The 21,974-nt window shown below is 43.2% G+C and overlaps 2 protein-coding genes across 2 annotated transcripts; both read right to left on the minus strand.

Moving 5' to 3' along the window:
• Positions 1-416: 416 nt before the first annotated feature.
• LOC139223947 (histone-arginine methyltransferase CARM1-like) lies at positions 417-11,565 on the minus strand. The gene is made up of 15 exons (XM_070855950.1): positions 11,464-11,565; positions 10,824-10,950; positions 9,897-10,022; positions 9,653-9,804; positions 9,467-9,571; positions 8,702-8,812; positions 7,071-7,248; positions 5,789-5,879; positions 4,656-4,737; positions 3,554-3,639; positions 2,853-2,942; positions 2,534-2,671; positions 2,362-2,451; positions 1,662-1,763; positions 417-678 (listed from the first exon to the last, which is right to left on the minus strand). The coding sequence occupies exons 1-14, from the start codon at positions 11,563-11,565 to the stop codon at positions 1,742-1,744; spliced, it is 1,500 nt and encodes a 499-aa protein (XP_070712051.1). The 3' UTR covers positions 417-678; positions 1,662-1,741.
• A 2,996-nt stretch (positions 11,566-14,561) lies between these two features.
• On the minus strand, positions 14,562-21,039 carry LOC139223829 (uncharacterized). Its single transcript, XM_070855833.1, has 10 exons — positions 20,968-21,039; positions 20,339-20,424; positions 19,628-19,800; positions 19,151-19,298; positions 17,961-18,109; positions 16,991-17,130; positions 16,278-16,354; positions 15,698-15,835; positions 15,475-15,537; positions 14,562-15,247 (listed from the first exon to the last, which is right to left on the minus strand). Exons 2-10 carry the CDS (start codon positions 20,397-20,399, stop codon positions 15,132-15,134), a joined length of 1,065 nt encoding a protein of 354 aa, XP_070711934.1. The 5' UTR covers positions 20,400-20,424; positions 20,968-21,039; the 3' UTR covers positions 14,562-15,131.
• Between the last annotated feature and the right edge of the window lie 935 nt (positions 21,040-21,974).

The raw sequence follows: 21,974 nt of genomic DNA on the forward strand, positions 1-21,974 counted from the left end.
GATCCAAGAATCCCCACATGAGCAGCATCAGATATTACAGGTGCATCTCAAAAAATTTGAATATCGTGAAAAAGTGAATTAATTTCTCTAATTCAATTCAATTCAATTCAACATTTAAGTAGCCCAATAGGAATGGGGTCTAGGAGGCATGTTGACAGTTTGGATGAGGAGATCATTGAAGCCAATTCAGGAAGATCAATTGGAGAAAAACAGTCCAAATGCACATGCACACCTTAGAAGCCCTACAACAAAATGAGTCTGAACTGACACAAATCTAGACATCATTTTTGTCTTAGCTTAACCACTGTGATGTCATTCAGGGAAATAAAACTTCACATATGACCATGCGGCTCTGATACCATGTGTGGGACACACTGTGTGCGGTCAACAGAAAATGATCCCACGAATACAGTTGGTCAGAGGAATATTTTATTACAGCAAATTAAAGTGTGGGTACAGAAAGGACAGTTTCCTGGTCCATGCTGTCCCAATGTCATTTCTGTGTATGAGTATAAATACTGAATACACAGATACAGAATCTGTATGGAGTTTATACTAAAGGGAGTCTTATCTGTTTTTACATTCAGCACCAATGTTTATTGGCAAAACAGGAAAATAAGAACAGAAAAAAATCAAAGTTCTGGAGGTGTGACATCTGGGGAATCCTTATGAGGCGCCCTTGGAGATGGAGAGAAATGGTAAAGATGTTACTGTTAAATTCATGTAATAATACATAATAATAATAATACGCTGACAGTACACTGGATACCAAGAAAATTCTAACTGCATTTATTAGTTTTATTTGTGCAAAATAGTCACACAGAATGATCAGTGAGAGATGCATATATAAAGAGATACATAAAAGATCACATTAAAGGTGTACATGGTCAAATAAAATGGGATGAATAGACAGACGCTGCTTTAAAATGGATGTGTGTTTTAAATCAGTTCAACCAAAACAAAGGGGTGATCATTTTTACAAGCGCTTTGTTTAACCTCAGTTTTAAAAACTGGGTAGCACAATTTACAGACACACAGCATAAAGAAACAGGTGACCAGCTGTCACTGGCCAGCTGTTTGGTTCTGGCCGCCATTGACTTCTTTGGAATTATATTCATGACCTATTTAAAATGACACAAGAGTACATATTTTCCACATCATGGATATATTTAGTTTTTCGGGACACCTGAGAATGTTTTACAGTCCAGTATTCTTCTGGGTTATTATTTCAGATGAAACTTCTACAGTACTGCACAGTATTAGTACAGTATTAGCAGGGCAGCATGCTGGTGCAGTGTTTACCACTGGAGTCTCACAGCAAGAAGGTTCCAGGTTCAAAGTTGCCAGCAGCTAGTTTGCAGTTTGAACCTGGGGCTGTTCTGTGTGGAGTTTTCTTGTTCTTCTCCTGCTTACATGGGTGTTCTCCTCCCACAGTCATAGTTAATTGACTGTAAACTGCCTGTAGGCTGTGTGTGTGTCAGCCCCCTGCCCCACCTCTCACCCAAAGTCAGCTGGGATGGTATTAGCAGGTCTTTGCTACCCTCTTGTGGCTGCATGAGGAATGTCTTTCCTTCTGTGTGCAGTGTGGAAGCTGTGCATGTTTTGGTCATTCAGTAATGAGCATCTGAGTTCTGTTTAGTGTGCCACAAATAAAGGGTTACCTCTGTTCTCCTCACCCTGCGTCCTGGAGGACAGAGGCCACTGCTGCTGCACCTCTAGGCCACCAGCGGTCTGGAGGTCACTAGCTGTGGAACCAACATGTCCTGCACACAGTTCAGAGTCACAGTTTCACACACGCAGGGATGAATTTCTCCAGCATTCCTTTGGTAGCTCAGTTTGTAATCATGTGTGAATATTCCTAGTATCATATGTGCTGAAAATGAATGCATAAGATGTGTAAGATGCATCATGACAGTTAAATAACTTTAGGGTACCAAGTATAGGACAGCAGCCAGGTCCAGTATCTTAAAGCCAGAGGATGAAATCGTTGTGATAACTCTTAGTTTGTAGATGAGACAGAACAGCCTCCACAGCTCCAGTGACACAGCACTGGGTCAGTCTGAGGTGAAGCCAGGCCCAGGCCACTATGACCAGGTTAGTCTGGAGGGACTCGTTTCCACGGTAACCTAGGTCTGACTTATCTGAGCTTCCTTTATCAACCAAAATGTATTAAAAACTAATCACGTTTGACTGAAATAAGCCTGGTTTAACTGCTAATGCTGCGTTCTGAAACACCCCTCTGACATCTAAAGATGAACAAAGGGCTCAGAATGTCTGCTGCCAGTGTAACGTAGAATCTCCTGCTTCTGACATGTCACATCTGCTTTGATTGTTGGATGTATCAGGAGGAAAAGGAGTAACCTGAAGAAAGGGTTCTTGAGGTCCAGGATGTTTCCAGATTTGAAGCCGGATTGGTCGACTGTGGCTGTGATGTGGATGTCATAGCTCTGCCTAGAATGTCAAACAGGTAAACAGAGTGAAAACAAGCTCCCATGGGGGGGCTTGAAAAGGCCTGATGGAAGCATAGGTGTACCTGTTGTTGGCGAGCAGCAGGACGGTCCCAGAGAGTGTTTGACCGGGCTTAGCGAAGAGCGGCGTCTGAAACAAACATCTGACCTGAGACCAGCGGGTCGGAGGCTCAGTGGGAGCTGTGGAGAGCCACACTGTTGACCTGCAGAGACAGGTGGGGGTGTAGGTGGGTGGGTGGGTGGGGGGGGGGGTTACAGATACTACATTATTCTCACACTGATTCAATCTGTTGCTATGGAAATGCCTCCTGTTATTTGACATAAATACGTCAAAGTGAAGCACCGTTTGAAAGTAGGTGCAAGTCAGAGGTGTGTATTTCTTACTGGGATCCCAAATAGGCCACATCGAACCAGAAGGCCAGTCCATGGACCAGACCAGGCTGTAGCAGGGTGAAGACAAAGGGAATCTCCATTCTGGTGACACACACACACACACACACATACAGTATTTTGACAGATGATTTTGATCTTGTATCCTACACACTATACACATCTTTACTGTTTATCATTTCATACATTCCTCTTCTCCGTGTCTGCTTTGCTGCTGCACTGAGGAACAATCTACCTAAATCCTTAAACCTGTTGTGTTAAAGCTGTTGTGACTCCACACTTTCAGATTCATCATTCTTGAGACGTATGAGCATGTTAGAAATGGCCTATAGTAAACTACGCTAGTGCAGGACACTAAGTGTTGGTTCATGTATTTTCTCCAGCTTCCTCCCACAGTCCACAGACATGCACATTAGCAGGTGACTCTAACCGGTGTGAGTGTGAGTGGTTGTCTGTGTCTGTGTGTCGGCCCTGTGGTTGGCTGGTGACCAGTCCAGGGTGTACCCCGCCCCGCCCAAAGTCAGCTGGGATTGGCTAGATTGGATGGACATCCAAACAATGCTGATTGGATGAGCATCTGTGCTTCATTAAATATGCCTCACTTTTACCTCATATCTGCTCACAGCTACATTACGGTGTTGTAAACCACTTATCAAATGGTCAGACTACGTATAAATGCTGATGATGAATGTAACCTGCGTAAATCTTCTTCTTTTAGCTCCCTGAAGTTGATGCAGTGTTTCACAGACCTGGCCATCAGGATCTGTACATCAAAGGTGTCCTGGAAAAAACATGAAATCCAAATCTGTTGATAACAACACATTTCCTAGAGAACTGATGCTGCAATAGATGGAGCAGATAAAGCTAACAGCCATGTATGTTGGAGAATAGCAGGACACTATATACTATACTGTCTAACTAACATTACAGGCTGCTGTTCTACCCTGGGTAATGCCTGTCAGGCAGCAGTGTTCTATGGCTGCTGACCACTTGTATTCATCTTTCTGGAATCAGCAGAAACATTCAGAAACTTGGAGTTCTCCACTAGTAAATCAGATTCTGTGCTGTGTAACATGCATCGGTCATAGCATACTGATCTGTTGTCAGTAGGGGTGTAACGGTACACGTGTGGGTCTTTTGGTTCTGAACAAATGCAGCATTGTTTTAACCACTAAAAGTGAAGCTTTTGGTCTGTGGAACTTCATTTAGAACTCTGAGTTTCCCTCCAAGCAAAATATAACTGTGGCAAAGGGCCAAATGTTGTTCGTTCAGCCACATGTGGTGGAGTAATGTCAGACCTGTTGGTGCTAATGTAACAGAGCCCAGCCTCCTACTTATGGTGAAGGCAGATAAACCAGGGCATGAAGGTCCCCCTGTAAAGTGTCCTGTTTGGTAAAGTCTGTTTTCTCAATTCACTTCAGACAACAGACACTGACAGCTGTTTGGATGAAGGCTCTCTGGCAGTATTGTTCAGCTGCAATCAGGAATACTGCTGCTTCCAACCTGCTCACTCATTTCACACAGCATCGTCTGAATGTGAACGTCACTGATGTCCCGCTCTGCTACAGCGTGGACATGAAGAGACAAAGCGCCTCGGTGCTACTGGGACTGATCGGTCCTGATGCGAGGCTCCATTCACTTTCATTTGATTTACTTGTGAGTAAATGCTACTTTAGCATTAGCAGGTTGCATCTAGTTGCAGCTGTACTGACAGCAGTAGTTTGTTCAGTAAAGCACTGTGACTTGTGTGTACCGTTACGCCCTCACACACAGTGACCGGGCTCCAGCTCCACGTACCACTATAGGCTGCCTGAAGAACTCGTCCACTGCAGCAGTGTGAAGAGCACTCAGGTTAACTCCGTAGAAGTTTCTCTGCTGCCTGAGGAGAGAAAAGTGACGGGTGAACACTGAAGTCATTTACAGTGTGCTGCTTCACACATTTGATAGTTCATGAGTTCAGTGTGCAGAGAGTCCACACACAGTCTTTTCTTACTGTTTGTACTTTACTCTTGTTGTGCTCTTTGTGGACTCTCTTGCACGCAGGTTGGATTTATTTGTGGGGGAAGCACCAAGTTACTTTGTGCTCCGTTCAATCATATTTGGCACAATTGTGACGAGCCCGTCTGTAGGAATGAAGTTAATTAAGTCTTTCCTACAGTGTCACTGCTCGGAAACGGCTTCAGCTTACAATAACCCTACATTCCTCAAGGCTGACGGAGCCTGACCTCCACATAGTGGTGGAGCAGTGAGGGGCACAGACCATGGCAGCACACACACATGCTGGTACGCTTGCATGCACAGACAAACTGCACAACAGAGGTTGTATTGTTTGCATGAATTTCCAGAAATAAATGTACATAGCTTGGTTGTATTCACTGGATCTACACAAATGAACAAATTAGGAAACGATTCCTAACCTTAGCTTATGCATGACTCATTTTGTTCGTCTATGTCATTGATTGTCCTTGTTCATGTTCACTGTCTCACTATAGCCACTTTGCCTTTGATGGAGTTGCTGAGCCATGATTTCTCATGGTTACCTTCTTAACTTTCTTTTATTAAACAGAATCAAAGAAGATTGTGATCTGTCCTGTCTGCCATCTTTGACCAACAACCATCATACAATTCTGAGAAAACACTGAATTTCCTGAATTTACTTTTAGTATAAAATATCAGCTTCAACCTAAATGTATCAGCCTACAAAAGATCATATCAGTCAAGCCTTGGTTGGTGTGTGTGAGTCAGGACTGGACTGAACCGGAGCGTTTTACACCTCACAGGAAACATGGCTGACTGAGGTGAAGCACTGGGAACACGTGTGTGTCTGTGTGAGAGTGGAATGAAAGGGAGGCAGTGTGTTTGTGTCCTCATGCATGGATTTATGTCTATGTATGCTGGTGTGTGTGTGTGTGTGTGTGTGTGTGAGAGACCAGAAACTAGCTCGTGCGTAGTGTTCGAAGTAGAGCTGTTCGTCACTGAAGGGAGCCAGATGAATATCACCACAGGAGGGAAACATCAGTCCTGGAGAGGAAGAGGATGATGAAGAGACTTTAGAAAGGCTGAATAAGACAGACAGCTCTATGAACATGGAGAAAGGTAAGTCGTATGTCAAAACTAACATGGCCCACATCTAAACGAGCTCATCCTACGTCACAAAACTAACATGACACTGAACCCCAAATTGCACCTGAGGCTGTGCTCTGCAGTGTGAGTGTGTCAGTTAGATCTCTCCTGTATGAATAGGTGAATGTGGCTGTAGTGTTAAAGTGCTTTGAGTGGTAAAAAGACTAAAAGGGCGCTATACAAGAACAATCCATTTACCATTTAATAATGGCAATAAACAATGTGTTCAAGTCTAAACAAATTAGGGCCCCACTGATTTATCGGTCGGCCGATTTGATCATTGTCATGTTGCCTGATATGCGCCAATACAAAAACTTACAGTACAGAAAAAGGTGGTTGGGGGATTTACAAATGGTGAAATCATACAGTTTGTCCAGCAGAGTGCACTCTGACTCCACCACTGTCTGCAGCACAGCTGATCAGACATCAGTCCATTTCTTCATGGTTGCTAACTCGTTTGTAAAATGTATTGCTGAAATGTTAATAAATGATGACCAGAGCCAGAGCTAATGCTTGCGCTGCTTGTGCTAACTGGAGCTGGTGTGTGTGCTAACTTGCTTCATAGACAGGGAGGTGAATATTCTAAACTTGTGCGACATGCATCCTTTGCATCGCCCGTTGCCATTTGGCGTCATCTCACATTTATTTGCATCTTTGCATTGACTTCGTATGTAATTTGCTTTGAGATTGGTGGAAACCATTCACCGTTCATACATTACGTCCTCAAGATTAGGAACTAATGTAAGACTCAACCAAAGGCCCTTATTACAGTCAAATGGACATGGACGGACATACAGGGATGCTGTCTGCTTTATCATGTTGATGTTTCAGCCGCCAAGAAAGAACATAAACACCAGAACAACATTAACCTATAAAATCTATTTCAGATAAGATTTTGGATAAATAAGTATCCATTATCACTTAATTGTCACATGAAACTGAAAATAAAAAATAATGATCAGTTCTATGTATTAAATTTTCACTGATACTCTCATACTATTGATTTTTTTATTGCATTATTAAAAAAATAAATCAACAGGTTCAGAGGTTTTGTCCTCCTCTGATTCCCTGATGTTTCTCTGTTCCTACCATTGGGTTTGAGCCATTTTCTAGCATGCAAGAAGCTCTCCATGAGTCGGTCATTGAGCAGCATGTACCCCATGGGCTCAGACACAATGACATCCACCATGTCCGGACAGTGGACCTCCTCCACCTCCCCCTCGAGGACCCTGATCCGCTCAGAGAGACTGTTACTCTGGACCAGGATCTGCACAGAAGACACAAAACATGAGCTACATTAGATAACACATCTACAGTACTCAGCAACTACTGGAGAAAGACATTATTTTGGAAGACAGACAACGTTTCAGGTTTCCAGCTTCGGTGAATGCATTTTAAATCCCAGCACTTAAATCCAGATTGATTCATTTCTTTTAAAGCCTGAGCTGTCGTTGCTGTGGCTCAGTGGTAGACTAGGCTGTCCCTCAATCAGAAGGTCGGGGGTTTGATCCCCAGCTCCTATCGGTCAACATGTCGAAGTGTCCTTGGACAAGACACAATTGTCAGGTAGATGCTCTTTGTGATGTCTGTGTGTTTCAGGGACAGCCACAGTATGTTTGAGTTGAGATGCTCCTTTAGGAGGATGCACCTCTTCTGCTGTTTGAGGAAGGAGCCACTGGTTCACAGTCTCCCAGATAATGTAGCAGTTCTATAGGTTTATACTGTGGCAGTATGGCAGACGGCTACAATAGTACAATACAGAACAGAAATCTTGGCTTGGTGATTGGGTGTTTTTCTTTCATTGGTAGTCATAGATACATTCTGCACCAAAGTTGTCCACAAGCTTTTAGCTTTGACTTTAAAGAACCAGATATTTTGTAATGCAGTTATTAAGCTTTGGTCCTACAGATTTAACTGGGAGAATTCCATGTCTTCTCAAGCTGTAGAAGTGCTCCAACTGTGAGTCCCATATCTATATGTCTTTTGGAGAAATGATGTTAGAGGGTCAGTATCCCCAAAGTATCTGAAAAAACATATTTCCTCATTTGTCCAGGTTAGGAGATATCTGTCTCTTTGGTTTCTGCCTCCACTCTGATACACTGGAGGTGAATGAATAGAATTGGTGGTGCTCACAGCACTAAGAAATTCCATTCAACCTTAAATGTCTTTCCAGAAACAATGTTGTGGTTGCTCCCGATAATCCACAGGGCGCACTGCCCACAGTTCTTCCTCAGGAAGAATTTCCCATAGAAAATGGGCGGCATGTTCTGTGGATTACCATGAATAACGGGGACACTGGTTTTGGAAAAAGGCTAGATCAGGTAACTCTGACACCATGTTAATATTCAATACTTAATAAAGGGCAGGGATCAGGCTGTGTGCAGCAGCATCTCTCTGCCTGCTGAACTGGGCCAGATGTTGCTGCAACCCATTAACTCCCCAGAATGCCACGCTCTGCAAGTGATGTATGTACTCTATGTGTGTGTGTGTGTGCTATCTGGTGCGTTGCTGCGGTTTCTCTTTAGGCTCTGTCAAGGCCAACACACACATAATGTTACTGTCCAACCTCTGCATCTGAGCTCACAGTCAGCAGATTCAAATCTTGTAGGTTAGTTACAGAGACTGAAACAATGCTTTCATTTCTGCTGACAGCATTAACACCATCTTAAAGCTGATAACACTATGACAAAGACTGGGATGGAGGCTTCAAATCTGCTGACCTCAGTATACTTGGCCATGGGGCCAGACTCAACAGCGTATACCCTGGAGGCTCCTGCCTGGACTGCAAAGAAAGAGAGAAGCCCAGAACCACAGCACACATCCAGAACCACCTACACAGACAGAAGAGAAAAGGAAACAGGACCAGAAGCTTTTTAGATTCACATTTACATTGCACTCCTGGACTGTATTCTAATGTCTACAATCCCAAAAGGCTCACAGTTGAGTTTTTTAAGAGTACAGGTGACAATCATACAGGAAACTTGATGTCAGAGAGGTAGGATGACATGCAACAAAGGGTCCCTGGTGGGGACATTGCTGTTACACGGCATGAACTGTAGCCCACTAGTCTATGTTGTTTTTCCTTTATTTCACATATCCACCTGCTAGTTGCATGGCATGTGATGGCTCCTTGGACTATTTATCTCAGTGAGCCCCATACATTTACTTCTAGGCAATGTCCATATGATGACAGCCTTAAAGGATAGGTTCAAAGTTATAGCTCAAATCTTATTTTTGTAGTTGTGGCCATCACGTCTGTCAGTTATGATGAGAGTGTAGTAACTGGAGTAATAAAGTACCATGGCAGCATTGTTACAGGTGAGGAAACACAAGCATCATCCAACAAGACAGGTTTCCACTGTTAGTGTACACCTCTGTTATTAAGGATGAGCATAAAGTGTGTTCAGTGGATGAAGTTTGTATCCCTAATGAAGAATCATTTATAATATAAAAAGGTGAATGAGCTTGTGGACAAGAGCTGTCACCTTGTCCCTGAAGTCAGTCTCATTGAGTAAAATGGCTCTCTGGTAGGTGGCGATCCTCAGGTGGTCCTGAAGCAGGCTCTGCTGCTGGGAGATACAGCTGTGGAACTGCACACACAACAAGGAAGCATTTGGACTTTATCTATTTATCTCTAACAGCTGCAGAGTCAGGGCTGTCGAGTGTCTTACCTGGTAGCCCTGTACTGGGGCAGGTCCAGTCCTGTTTTCAGCCATGGTGGGATGTCTCCCGCTAGATGTTTGGCCTCTCTCTGCATCCTTGTTTCCTTTGCTAGTCTCCTCATCACCCCTTCGCTTCAATAATTGCTGGAAGACGGTCATATCTGGAGACCACAGAGTTGATGTTTGAACTCCTGACACACTAACCAAACCCTGGATGGTAGGCAGTGTGAGCTGGAGCATATCCAATACAAACCAGCAGGAGTTTGGAAATGCAGGAGAAGACTGAGCGTGCTGGCGCTGACCAAGAAGGACTGACCTCCGACCTGGCAGCAGTCCATCTCCTTGGAAACAGTTAACTGGAAGACTGATACTCTGTTGGCTGAAACATATTGGTTTAAACCAATGCGGACACAGCACAGGAAGCCAACACATGAAGAAGGCAGAGAAGAAGAAGACTGCTAACAAGCATGAATGTGAACAATGCAAGTTTGAAATTATTCAGATCATCTGCAACAAATGTTTTTATGGAGAAGATTGATTTGGTGAGACGCTGCAGCAGGGACTGATTGGCTCCATCAGAAAACTTGAGTGGACTATTTACATTTTACTTCAGACATGTAAGCTGCTGCGTTTTGCAGATACAGATTTCACTTATTGTCACTTGCTGCCCTCCAATCCTCTTTTGTCTTGACACTCCAAAAACTCTCTTATACTTCATTTCAGTCTGTCTCCAATACAAATGAGATGAATCGACTAACATTTGTCTTTGAACTGTCGTGTTAGAAACAGGTTGAAATAACTTTACTGCTCTGTCAGATATATTTTACCTTATTGTAAAAGAAAACGTCACAACTGAAAAATGAATGAATACTAAGATAGAGATGTATGATCACATCATAAAATAGGTCACGGTGTAATGGGCTGATTAACCCGGCAGTGTTAGAGTTAAAATGAGCTCCATCTTGACCAGTTAACATTAATAATAATCCAATAGTTTGATATTCAGTACTAGTAGTAAGACTGTGAGAGGAGCCACTCTGCATAATCAATATGTTGTTGGTGATACTATTGTTAATGCTGTTTTAATACTTTTATTAGTCTAATTTGATAATAACATTCTATTTTGAATGCAGACGTTGTAGAAGTGTGTGTGTGTGTGTGTGTGTGTGTGTGTGCTCACCATCCTGCACAGTGAGCTGCTGAGTCTCCAGTCCTGTGCTGAGGAGCAGAGTGAGCTCCTGCTCTGCTCTCTGTCTGCACACACTGACCTGCTGCTGGCTGCTCACCTCCTCCTGGACCTTCACCTTCTTCCCAACACACACATGCACGCACACGCACACACGCACACTAGAGGTTCAGATCAAACCAAAACCACCGCATCTAATATGATTTCATTGGCATAGCTATTCCTAACATGACCCTCATGGGCGATCAAAATGATTTGGATAAATCATGAATGATCTGTGGTCCATCCAGCATCTAGCGGATATGATAGTAGATAGAAAGTAGAGCACGTTGGTCTTTATCCATGTTCACAGCAGTTTTCTCAACAGTTACAGAGCAGACATCAGAATGTTACACACTACAAAACTTTCTACCTGGGACATGCACTTGGCTCACAGGTGATTAAAGTGTAAAAAGATTCACAGCACAGGTTTGAATCTGGAACTAAAGCAGAACAGATTCGTTTCGAGAGTCGAGCTGGGTTAGTTCAAGCACAAACACTAAACCAGGTTTCTTTAGTTGAAACACATCTTTTAAAGTCAAAACCCAGAACCCAAAGTTGAGAAAAGTGTGCACCCTGCAGCCGCCACTGTTACCTCATCATGTGTCTCCATGTGCTCCTCCTCCACCCTCACCTCCTCCTGCAGAGTGAAGACCCTGACAGAGAAAGCCAATGACTCCTCACTCCTCTCCTCCATTCTTCAGTGTGAAAGGAAGCTGCTCGTTGAGAAGAAAGAGAAGGAGAGAGCAGGGGGGAGGAGGTGGAGAAAAAGGGGAGGAGAGATGGAGCAAAGATTATAGGGGAAACAAGGGCGAAAAGTAGGGAAAAGAGGAAATGGAGAAATCTGCAGCATATTTGTGATAAAGTGTCATTTTTATTTCAACTTACTGAAACTATGCTATGGACACTTTTACGTCTACATTCTTCTTTCATCTGTTTTCAAGTGATGTATCCAATACATGTATGGTCTGAAAGACCAGTAGTGGTCTGTAGGGGTTGGGTTGGGTGGGAATACTGGCAATGCACAGCTTAACAAATGCATTCAGCCTGATCACTTATTCTAAATGACAAGTAAAAATAGTGTAATGTCCCTTTAATGCAATGCTAACACAGAAAACCCCAATGGGCCAGCAGTCTTAGTGAAACTGATGATGGGAATGTCATTAGTTCTTATGATGGCGCTAACAAAACAGTCAGAATGTCACCAGTCATTAGGATACATCCTCTGGGCACCATGCATGGCTGTACAACTTTTCATGGCAGTCCACCAAAGAGTTGTGGAGATATTTCAGTCTGGACCAAAGTGGTCGAGTGATAGACTGATGACAGACGATGTCGTCCTGAGGGTGGGACCAGGGGAGAGGTCTGTGACTCATCAACGCCTTAAGGAATCATCTTTGAGACGTTAATATCACATCAGATGGTAGTTGTCCTGCTCTTGATCTGAAATAAAGTCATTAGTGCCGGGTGTGCAGCACAGGCCCACAACAGTGCCTTTTAAAAACAGATTTTCCACCACAGTCACCACACCAGTGTGGAAAATCAGTTTTTGAAGATCACTGAGGCTGATGCGGTGGAATCAGCGAACACAGCATTATGGCAGCGAACCATTGCCTCCATGTGCCATGTGTGATGTTACTGTTGGCTGCAGCCTGAAGCAGTGACTTCACACTACAGGATCGTAGTGATCTTCAGCGCTGTGATCATATAATGCACACATCGTCCCAACCATTCCTCATTTACACTCATGGTGAGGGTCAGTCCATTTCAAATAGCAGCACTCCCTCTGCTGGATGTATAGCGTCACTGCAAGAACACAGATGGAACATCAGCCACCTCATTTTACCATTAAATGCCACCATGTCACTGTCCCATATTCTTTTATATTGAAAGTATCAATAAAGACCTTGTATCTCCCCCACAGGGAGGTCCTGCCATCAGACCCTACTGTCAAACTGACAGGCCCTAGTAAGTCCGACTACATTATGGCATTTCATTGCAGGTTCCCAACAAAGATAGCGTTTGTGCTGTTTATACAAAGGGATTAGTTTAAATCCACATGTGCTCACTGGAGGTTTTACCTGCCGCTATAGACAAGAAGGTGACGAGTGACATGGATCCTAGACATGGATGTCTAGAATATTTACATTAGTGCTAGTTCACATGTTCTCAGTCTTAGGAAAAGTACAGTGGCATTCCAATCAAAACGTAAGCAGGCAACTGAGAAGTATGAGCCTACGTGACAACATGACAGACTTACTTATCTGTCTGCACCTGCATTCCTGTCCAGCAACTTTCTCTGGTCTGAAGTGTTTCTCTCCACAGGATGTGACATGAAGAAACAAACCCAAACTCAAGCCTAGAGTAGAGCCATTACCCTCTCCTCTCCTCTCCTCTCCTTCTCATTCCTCTGTAAGTCAACTCCTCCTCCCCTCTTCACCTCCCAGTAACAGCCCTCAGACAGACCTTCTCTACACGGCAGCTGAGCGGAGCTGTAAAAGCTCTCCTCTACCAACAGTGTCACCTCTCTGTTGTGGGCAGGCAGTAGGAGGGTCTGTGTGCTCCGTTTGGGCCCAGTGAGAGTTCTCAAGGTGTCTGACGAGTAGACAAGACAAAATTACAAGACAGTTTTAGAACACGGGAATATCATCAGCAATATCAAGCTGTCAAAGTTCATTATTTGTCATAGAACATTCTGGAGACAGATAAGAGAGCAGCATGTATATATACAGTTATTTCTATGCATATACATAGGCAGTAATTTAAGGAGGTCTGGACCCGTCCAGCACTGTCGCCTTTATCCATCTCAGCTATCCCTCTCTCAAGCACATCAAGCTGTGTAGTTGGATTCTATAACACATTCTATTAATATACATACACTGTCTAATGTCCTGGCTACATGTAGAGGTTCATAAAAGGTTAGATTTTATACAAGGCATTAAGTCCACATTGATTAGATGGCAAGTTGAAGCCAAGCACACTTTTTTAATGCTTCTGTCTTGACCAGGTCTCCTTGTTAAGGAGAGTTTATAATAGAAACATAATAATAAATGTAATTCTCTGTAGTTTTGTACAGGTTTAAGTCCAGGAGGCTTCATTTGTATTCCTGACTGGCGGGGAATCCCAGGCATTTAAACATCTGCAGCCCTTAACACGAGTACTCACGTAGGGGTCATAGGGAACTGATTCGGTGCTGAGGTTTATATGGCTTACATGACCACCTTATACAGCACAGTTTGGCACAGAGTCATTTCTATATTGAATTTCATTCTAAGCTGTATGCACCTGTTCCTCATTCCTAACCAGGAGGGATCAGCTCCTGTCTTTTAGCCCTGGACCATACTGACACAGTCAAGTCATGAGACATGACGCGAACAAATAGTTCAGCAGTACAATCAATCATACACATACACGGATTCTTTTCTAATTTAGCAACAATATACAGTGGTAAAATTCTTAATGCCTGACCAACATCACTTTAAAATACCTCCAGTGGTTCAGGTGAGTAGAGTTGACGATGTTGAAAAGATGATAATAATAATGCTGTAGAAATGTATATTATGCTTAATTTAACACATGAGTTCATCCATTGTAATACAGGTGCTTCCCCTCAATTCTCTGGCTATTATTTGAGTGGAAGCTTTTATCTGAGAAAATATTGAAAATTATGATTCTTAAAAATTGTCATAGGCCTACTTGAATCCCAATTTTTTTTTTATTTGTGGTTGCATATAACAAGCAACATGGCCACATTGTCACTGCCAAACAAAGGGCACACCAGGCAGTTGGAAGTTCCTGAACCCAGTCCACAAAGCAGTGCAGTTTTCCTGTCCAAATCCCTCAGCAGCTATTTCAAGTGGACCAAACAAATAGCTAGATACAGTAATGTGGCGTTCTTCTGACCTTGACTCCTCTGTCAACCACATGACAAATATTTTCACACTAACAAACACTCTCAAGGCTTTACATGTGGCCTTCATACAAGTACAGTTTCCTCATACCACAGGTCCTCTACAGAGTCGTTGGATAAATCTGGACCGAATACTGAGGTCCCAAACATGCACTTACTTGTTACTTATTGTCCACATTCACAACTCACGGTCTCGTTTCAACCCCAGATCACCTGTGCTGAGCCCAACCACAGTAACCCCTTTCTTCAAACAAGGAAGCTCTTCTTTCAGAAGCCGACTCAAATTCTTTCAAGTCCATAGCTCTGACTTGGCAGGAGTGGGAATGCATATCCATCCGTCCCTGCTTTATCCTTCAAATTTTCCGTAGAGCTCCCAGAATGCACAAGACCACCACTGTGACCAGCAGGACTCCAGCGATCAGTCCAATCCGAATCCATGGGAGAGACTCAGATGATGTCTCTGGGGTGTCTTGACAAAGGGATGGGGGAGGGAGTGTAGATGGGTGGAGAGCACACATCAAAGCACAGTATAATCTTTGCCAATGAAAATGACAATACAGATAGGTTACTAATTTTCAATCTTCAATATCAATCTGGTCGAAACCAGAACTATAGAGTTGAGTGAGGAGGACCCAGGCCTGAAATGTTGACATTTTTTCTCAAAGTTGTCCTGCTGTAAACTCTACAGCTGCTCACCTTGATCTGGGAATGATGATACCGTCTCCACGAAGGTTTCCATTGGCTGTGACTCTGTGATTACTATAAAAACATCATTCAATGAGCACAAAATGTTGTGTGAAGTTGCAGGTATGGTGGCCCTGAAAGCTCAAAGCACCACAACATGAGACACACATACAGACAGAACAAAAGCAAATGAAGAAAACAAAACATGACACAACGCAGAAAAAACAAGGCTCACCTTGTATTGGCTGCGTGGAATCTTCCAGGAGAACAGGAATACGATCGTATGGGAATTCAGTGGATCCGTCCGCCTCTTCTGTCCAAACTCTTGGGACCCAGTACGCTGTTGCTGTGGTTGTCTCATCAGACTGAAGAGCTACATGAAAAATGCCCCAAACACAACAAGTATTAACACCAACTAATGAGGTCATGAGTCCACTGACATGATGCATTCACTGTGGTATAAGAACAGCCGTGTGTTATGGATTTGGAACTGTCAGGTCAAGCTGTTGTCTGTGAAACTTCAGCTCAAAAAGATTTCCCACTGAAGGGTCGGCCATGCTACAATATTCCGCCATCATCAGTCTACTGATAAAAACATACTGTGCTGCTGCAATTAGAAGAGTGAGACTGAAGATTACAAAGTGCCTTGGTAGCCGAGAGGTTACAGCACACGCCGCATAACCGTAACCATCGCCGGTTCCATTCCAGCTGGGGGTGCACGCCATACCTCCACTCCTGTTTCCACTCTGCATCTTCACTGTAACTGTCAAATAAAGGCAAAACTAATCTGTAAAGGAGAATAAAATAAAGATTACCAATAAGTGTAGGGCTTGTGTTAAGCACAGTCAGTGTGATGCTCTCTGGTATTCCAGGCCTGGGATCGTCAGAATCCCTGAAAACAGAATTAATAATGGTTAGAATTTTCAATGATTGTCTTTGTGCACTGACATAATGAAAAAAATGTGTCTATGATTGATTATAACACCCAGCTGAGCTCATAACGCAGCAGGACAGGTGTAAAAAGACACAAGTGTTTGCCCTGTTTGGATTAGCTTGATATCTTTTTATTGTCAAGTATTAGAGACAGAGGTTTTGTACAAAACAATATTGTTTTAGAACTTCACATAATAAAAAAAGCTGTGGGAGGAGTGCAGGACGGGGGCTGAACTGGCACTAGGGATCGGGTGCAACAGTTGGAATCCTTTCTAATTCCTTGTTGAATCTTTTTGAGTAGTACAAGTTATAAATATGTACTGTTTTTATTTCACTCCGTATAGCTGAACCACATCTTGTCACTGTAATGTGGCACTCATTAACCCTGTCCTGACACATTCCTCCCTGTTGCGGTGCTTTGTGACCATAACCATATTTGTCAATGTATTTAAAGTGCCAGAGATAACTGCTCGTTACTTATGCAAAGTATATTGAAACCATAAAGTCTATTAAGATCCTGACAGCTGCTTGATCTATGAAGTATTATAGTAAAGGGCTCATTAATTTCGGAGATAAAGCAGTCCACAGACCTCACCTAGTTTTATACAAACAACGGTACTGTCCATTGTCACTCATCGTTGTTGGACTTATAAAAAGATGAAATTCTTCTTTAGTGTCAGCTAATACATGAACCCGAGACATATCCTCAGAATCAGATCCAGTATGGGAGAGAGTCTGTGAAAAGCACAAAGAGATGACCAGATGTTGATGGGAGACACTTTGATGACAGAAAACAAACCAACAGTATCCAAGTATGTGATGTACAATGACCCCAGCGCCTACAGACAGCTGCTTCTGTTATACAGTCCGTTTTGGGCTATTTAGAGTTTTCTTATTGTTCTGATTACATAGAGTCTCAGAGTTTTGATATAATGCCTAAATGAATGTAAAATATCAAGTATATAACTAGAATAAACCAAATGAAACACTGTCAGCTGTCAGAACACCAGCGAGTGTGTTTTCTTGTGTTACACATCACCAAATCTTCTGAGGGATGAAAATAGACAGAGACAGGCGGATTAGTACAGCAGCTCGGACAAAATGGATTCTCAGGCAACAAGTGGACTGAGCTCATTTCAGATTATTTCACTGCCCCAGCAGCTGATGACAGAGAGGAGAGCCACTTCTGATTCGGACTGTCTGGTCTGCTCTGATGGCGAAGCTTGTAAATGGGACATTTAATTACATAAATGAGGACGATGTTAAGGAGATCGAAACAGCCCAAGAGTGCAAGTGTTACTGCAAACTCCACAGCAGCAGCCTGTGCTACCAGCTCTGTACGCCGGAGGAGACGGTGCGACCAAATCACAAAGATGAATAATGTTAAGTGATTAACTTAAGATGGGCCACATGATCCTTGTTTTTTCTGTTTATGAAGGTGTGACATGTTTTTCTGATAATAACAGGACAAGAAAATCCCTAGTTATGGATGGCTGAAGGACAGTCCTTATCCTCATATGACTGCCTCTACATTATGCACGACCGGCCATCAGCAGTTACAGTACCTCGCTTTGTGTTGACACTATAGTGCTGCCATTCCTGGTCCACCAGGCTTGCAGCTCGCTGGGGGACTGACCTCTGGAGATCTGAAGGTAGCAGGCCATTTTCACCTTGTCACCAGCAGGCACCACAAGGGAGCTCTCAATGTGAGGCACTGGGGGGAGAAAACAGGAAAGTGGCAACAGAAGAGCAGATGTGAGGTGGAAACCGAGATCAATTAGAATGTAATAAATGAATAAAAAGAGGATGAACCTGAACAGCCCTATCAACCAAAATAAAGCATAATTATACTGACTAATGATTCTATGATGTTTTCTATTCTGAAATACATTTTATATTGATCAATCAATCAATAAACTGAAATACAGTGTAGCTGGAGAGCGATCTTGTCCCTGGACAAATGTATTTTTAATGTGGCTTATTTCCTTATAGTCAACATCATTGTTAAGGCAACATTACCTGCTGGAGGGAGTGTCGTGTGCTGTTGCTGCTAAAGTTCACACATTAACACTGCACCAGAGAACTTGTTATCATCTCCTAAATCACAGATAAAGAACGTGCCTTATTTTCTCTAGTAGTCATAAGAATATGTCAGAGATAGATATGGACTATCTGAGCCATGTCTGTCTCGGTTTGGAGAGTTGTGACCTATATTGCATTAATTGAGTAGCCGGCCGGAGGACAGAGGTGGGTCTTTGGGGAACATTGCCAATGAGCTTCTGCCCACTCCACGGCTACACTAGTCGGTAATCTGTGTTCTGCACAATGACTGTGGTGAAAAGCTCATAGTATAGCAGCTTAGCCAATGAGCATTTGGATCAGTGTCTTCGTCTGGCAAGCACATCTTCTGTGCCTAGCTTCAGGCAACTGATTGCAAGCAAGCAATGCCATTCCTCCCACTAGACTCAATAGACTGTCTTTAACTTCCATGTATGTTCCTTGAACGTTATAAGTTAGTTGATTGAATGTTATATTGTTATTGCCAATCAATTCAGATCTCTGACCTTTTCTAAACATTTTCTATAGCTTGTTGAAAAGGGAGCCGACAGGAAGGTATAAGGGAGGACAATCCATCCAACAACACCCACAAACCGGGTGCGTACCACACAGAATCAGAGCACACATGAAGCTGTTACATGGACTTAGTCTTACACAGCCATGGCAGTAACTCCACCTCTTTCTTTCTCCAACTCACCCTTGACTGTGAGCCACACTGTTGATATGGTTTTTCTTCCTCGCCAAATGCACTCGTACATGTCAGAGTCGCTGAGGATCGTGTTCAGAAGGACCACAGACCAGTCTCCTTCTCTGAGCTTCTCTTCTGAGGGCAACTGGACTCGGCTCTGGAAGCAATTATGGGACTATTAGTCACAAGCCTCAATGTTTCCTTCTCAGAATGTTAATCTTGACAGTGTAGGCACGGAGGAATCAGCAGGCTTCTCTGTGGCAGCGTGGCTGAGAGCTCCCACACCACATCATTCATACAGGTGAACATGGATGTGCCCAGACAGACTAAATCCACAGACTTTGGATTTAAAAAGTGAGGGTGCAGGTCATATCCTCGTCATGTGTATGTTATACTGTACAGAACCTGCACTGGGACTGAACCAAAGCAAACTTGATTAAAGTACTGCCGATTCCACGCTGTAAATTATAGAAAGACAGCACTAACCTTAAATTTGTCTCCCTCTCTTAGGTCCTCTCCCTGCAGAATTGCAACATCCACCCCCATGGCCTCCCACTGAACACTCCCTTCGTCCCCCAGGTAGGCTGAGCCGTTGCAAGGCAAGATGACGGACTCTCCAAACTCCACCTGAAGGTTCACTGTCTGCGCTCTATGAATGGCTGGGCAGGGGGAAGTGGAGCATAAAAACATGAAATCAGTTCAAGACAGGAAAAATAACGCAGAGGAGCCGGAGAGAGAAAGGTTGTAGGAGACAAAGACAAAGTCAGGCCTCTGTACAGTTCTGGTTTTTATTAAATAGTTTTGTGCTCGTCCCAATGTTAACTATGCTCTTTCCATATTGTTTTATTGGAATAACATCATATGCCATATCCCATCATAGATTATCAGGTCAAAGGTAAATATGTCCTGTGATTAAAAATGCTAAGACACAATAACCTTGATGCATACTTTTCCTAATATCGCTCCAATGCAGTATCACAGCTGGAGGTGTTACAGCAGAATGTCCACTGATGATTAGCATTAATGTTCCTCCTCTCAGCTTCTGCATGTGTGCCGCTTTCACACTCATCTGAATTTAAACTGACTTTATTTATTCCGACAAATCATCTGAGCTTCATCGAGCCACACACACTATTTGTATTAGCGTGAGTGATCCTCGTCTCCTAGGCAGCGATTTTATGACACAAACACACTCACCATTGCAGACCCCCCCACACTGAAGACACAGTGACACCACCAAGATACACAGAGGAGACATCTTGTCCCCCGTCCTCCTCTTGGTGCTGAAAAAGAAAAGCCTCCTTCAGGATCCAGTTAACCTGCTGCAGGCTGCAACTATTTCATTTATTTTTTATCAGGAATCCTGATTTATGCTGATATCCATCAGTGGTCCATTTTAGTAACAAACACATAGGTGAGTAGAAACTATGACAGCCTTAATATGTGTCGGACTCCCTTCTAAACATGAGTGATAAAACCACATTTGGCACCTGAGCTTCCCTTTATGAAGTTTTACCAAAGCTTTCAAACATGGATTTCATTCAGCAAGGAAAAATACGATTTATTCAATCATTGATTCATTACTTTAGTATCTCATTTAGACAAATATTCTTCTAACTGGTCCACTTGTGACTGTTTGCTGGGAATAACCCAAGTGTAGCAGGTATAAATCTGTCACAGCCATCTACCAGAGCTGTGACATTAGCTTTCACAGCTTAGAGGACGAACATTAAACTGTTGAATATTTGAGCGGAGCTCCGTGGACCTTAGGAACACTTACTTAAGCACTTCCTAAAAACAAACCAAACCAAAGAAAGCGGTCTTACCGAACAGTGTGGAGCAGGTTACAGAGAGGTGTGATGCCCAGCTGCCTGTGTGTGCTCTAAATACCACAGGCGCTCCAGCCTGCTGTCTCCTCTCTCCTTTCACACACACTTTAAATCTGTGCTGCCTTCATGGTCTGTGGGACACATACACATTACATGGCAAATAACTCAAAAATGGTTGCAAATAATAATAATTAAAGTTAACAGTAAATGGCGGATAATGAGTAATTGCGGTAGGGCACACACAGTATTACTTTTATTGTTATGCAAAAGAGATATAAAATCTATTGAGACTCGTGTTTATTGTGTGGATGGTTAAAGTGGTTGACCCAGGAGCCCTCAAGTGACCCTCTCCTGTTTGTTTGTCAGAAGGTCTGTGAGTGTGGCACTGGTTTTCTTATATAAAGATGCATGAACCTGGTTTTTGTTTGGTTTTCCACAGGTTCTCTTTAACATATTTCCTGCACTGCTAAACTTGGAGCAAATGAGACGTCCACATTGTGCTTAGCTGGCATCCTACACCCAGGAACTGAATACCGGGAGGCACGAGGAAGAATTCCTGCTTGTCCATACTGGGGAATTCAAAGCTGATAAGAAGCATCTGGAGTGTACTTTTGGAGAAAGGTGGTTTAAAGAGTGGAGTGACGGCCTTTTCATACAGCTCACAGAAAACATAATGTCTCTTTATCAGATATGAACATTTTGGGGCTGAATCAAAACACACACACACACACAGGATATATGCTGTATATATATCCTGTATGTATACAGCATGTATACTGTCCATAGACACAGCCCAAGAGTCACAGAGCTGATGTGTCATATGTCTGTGGATCAGATCAGTTTTCTGAAATATGAGGCAGCACAAGGCCCTTGCTGTGGTCGGTGGGGGTCCACCCCATGTGAATCCACAGGGACACTCACTGGTGATGCATTCAGGCTCCACAGGGAAGACAGCACATACAAAGTTTTAACCAAAAAGAGGACCAGTGCTGGTGTCAGCAGTG

This window comes from Pempheris klunzingeri, chromosome 24 (genome assembly GCF_042242105.1).
Source record: "Pempheris klunzingeri isolate RE-2024b chromosome 24, fPemKlu1.hap1, whole genome shotgun sequence".
NCBI lineage: Eukaryota > Metazoa > Chordata > Actinopteri > Acropomatiformes > Pempheridae > Pempheris > Pempheris klunzingeri.

What these genes read in the sequence shown, in the direction of transcription:
- LOC139223947 (XM_070855950.1), bottom strand. Translation starts at nt 11,565, where the DNA reads ATGGAGGAGAGGAGTGAGGAGTCATTGGCTTTCTCTGTCAGGGTCTTC. An exon ending in AGACTGACTTCAGGGACAAG is followed by an intron (nt 8,813 to 9,466) that starts GTGACAGCTCTT and finishes CTGTCTGTGTAG; the next exon opens with GTGGTTCTGGATGTGTGCTG. An exon ending in AAAGAAGAAGATTTACGCAG is followed by an intron (nt 2,943 to 3,553) that starts GTTACATTCATC and finishes GTGTGTCACCAG; the next exon opens with AATGGAGATTCCCTTTGTCT.
- LOC139223829 (XM_070855833.1), bottom strand. Translation starts at nt 20,399, where the DNA reads ATGTCTCCTCTGTGTATCTTGGTGGTGTCACTGTGTCTTCAGTGTGGG. An exon ending in CGTTGTTTGTATAAAACTAG is followed by an intron (nt 16,355 to 16,990) that starts GTGAGGTCTGTG and finishes TTCTGTTTTCAG; the next exon opens with GGATTCTGACGATCCCAGGC. An exon ending in ATCATCATTCCCAGATCAAG is followed by an intron (nt 15,248 to 15,474) that starts GTGAGCAGCTGT and finishes CCCTTTGTCAAG; the next exon opens with ACACCCCAGAGACATCATCT.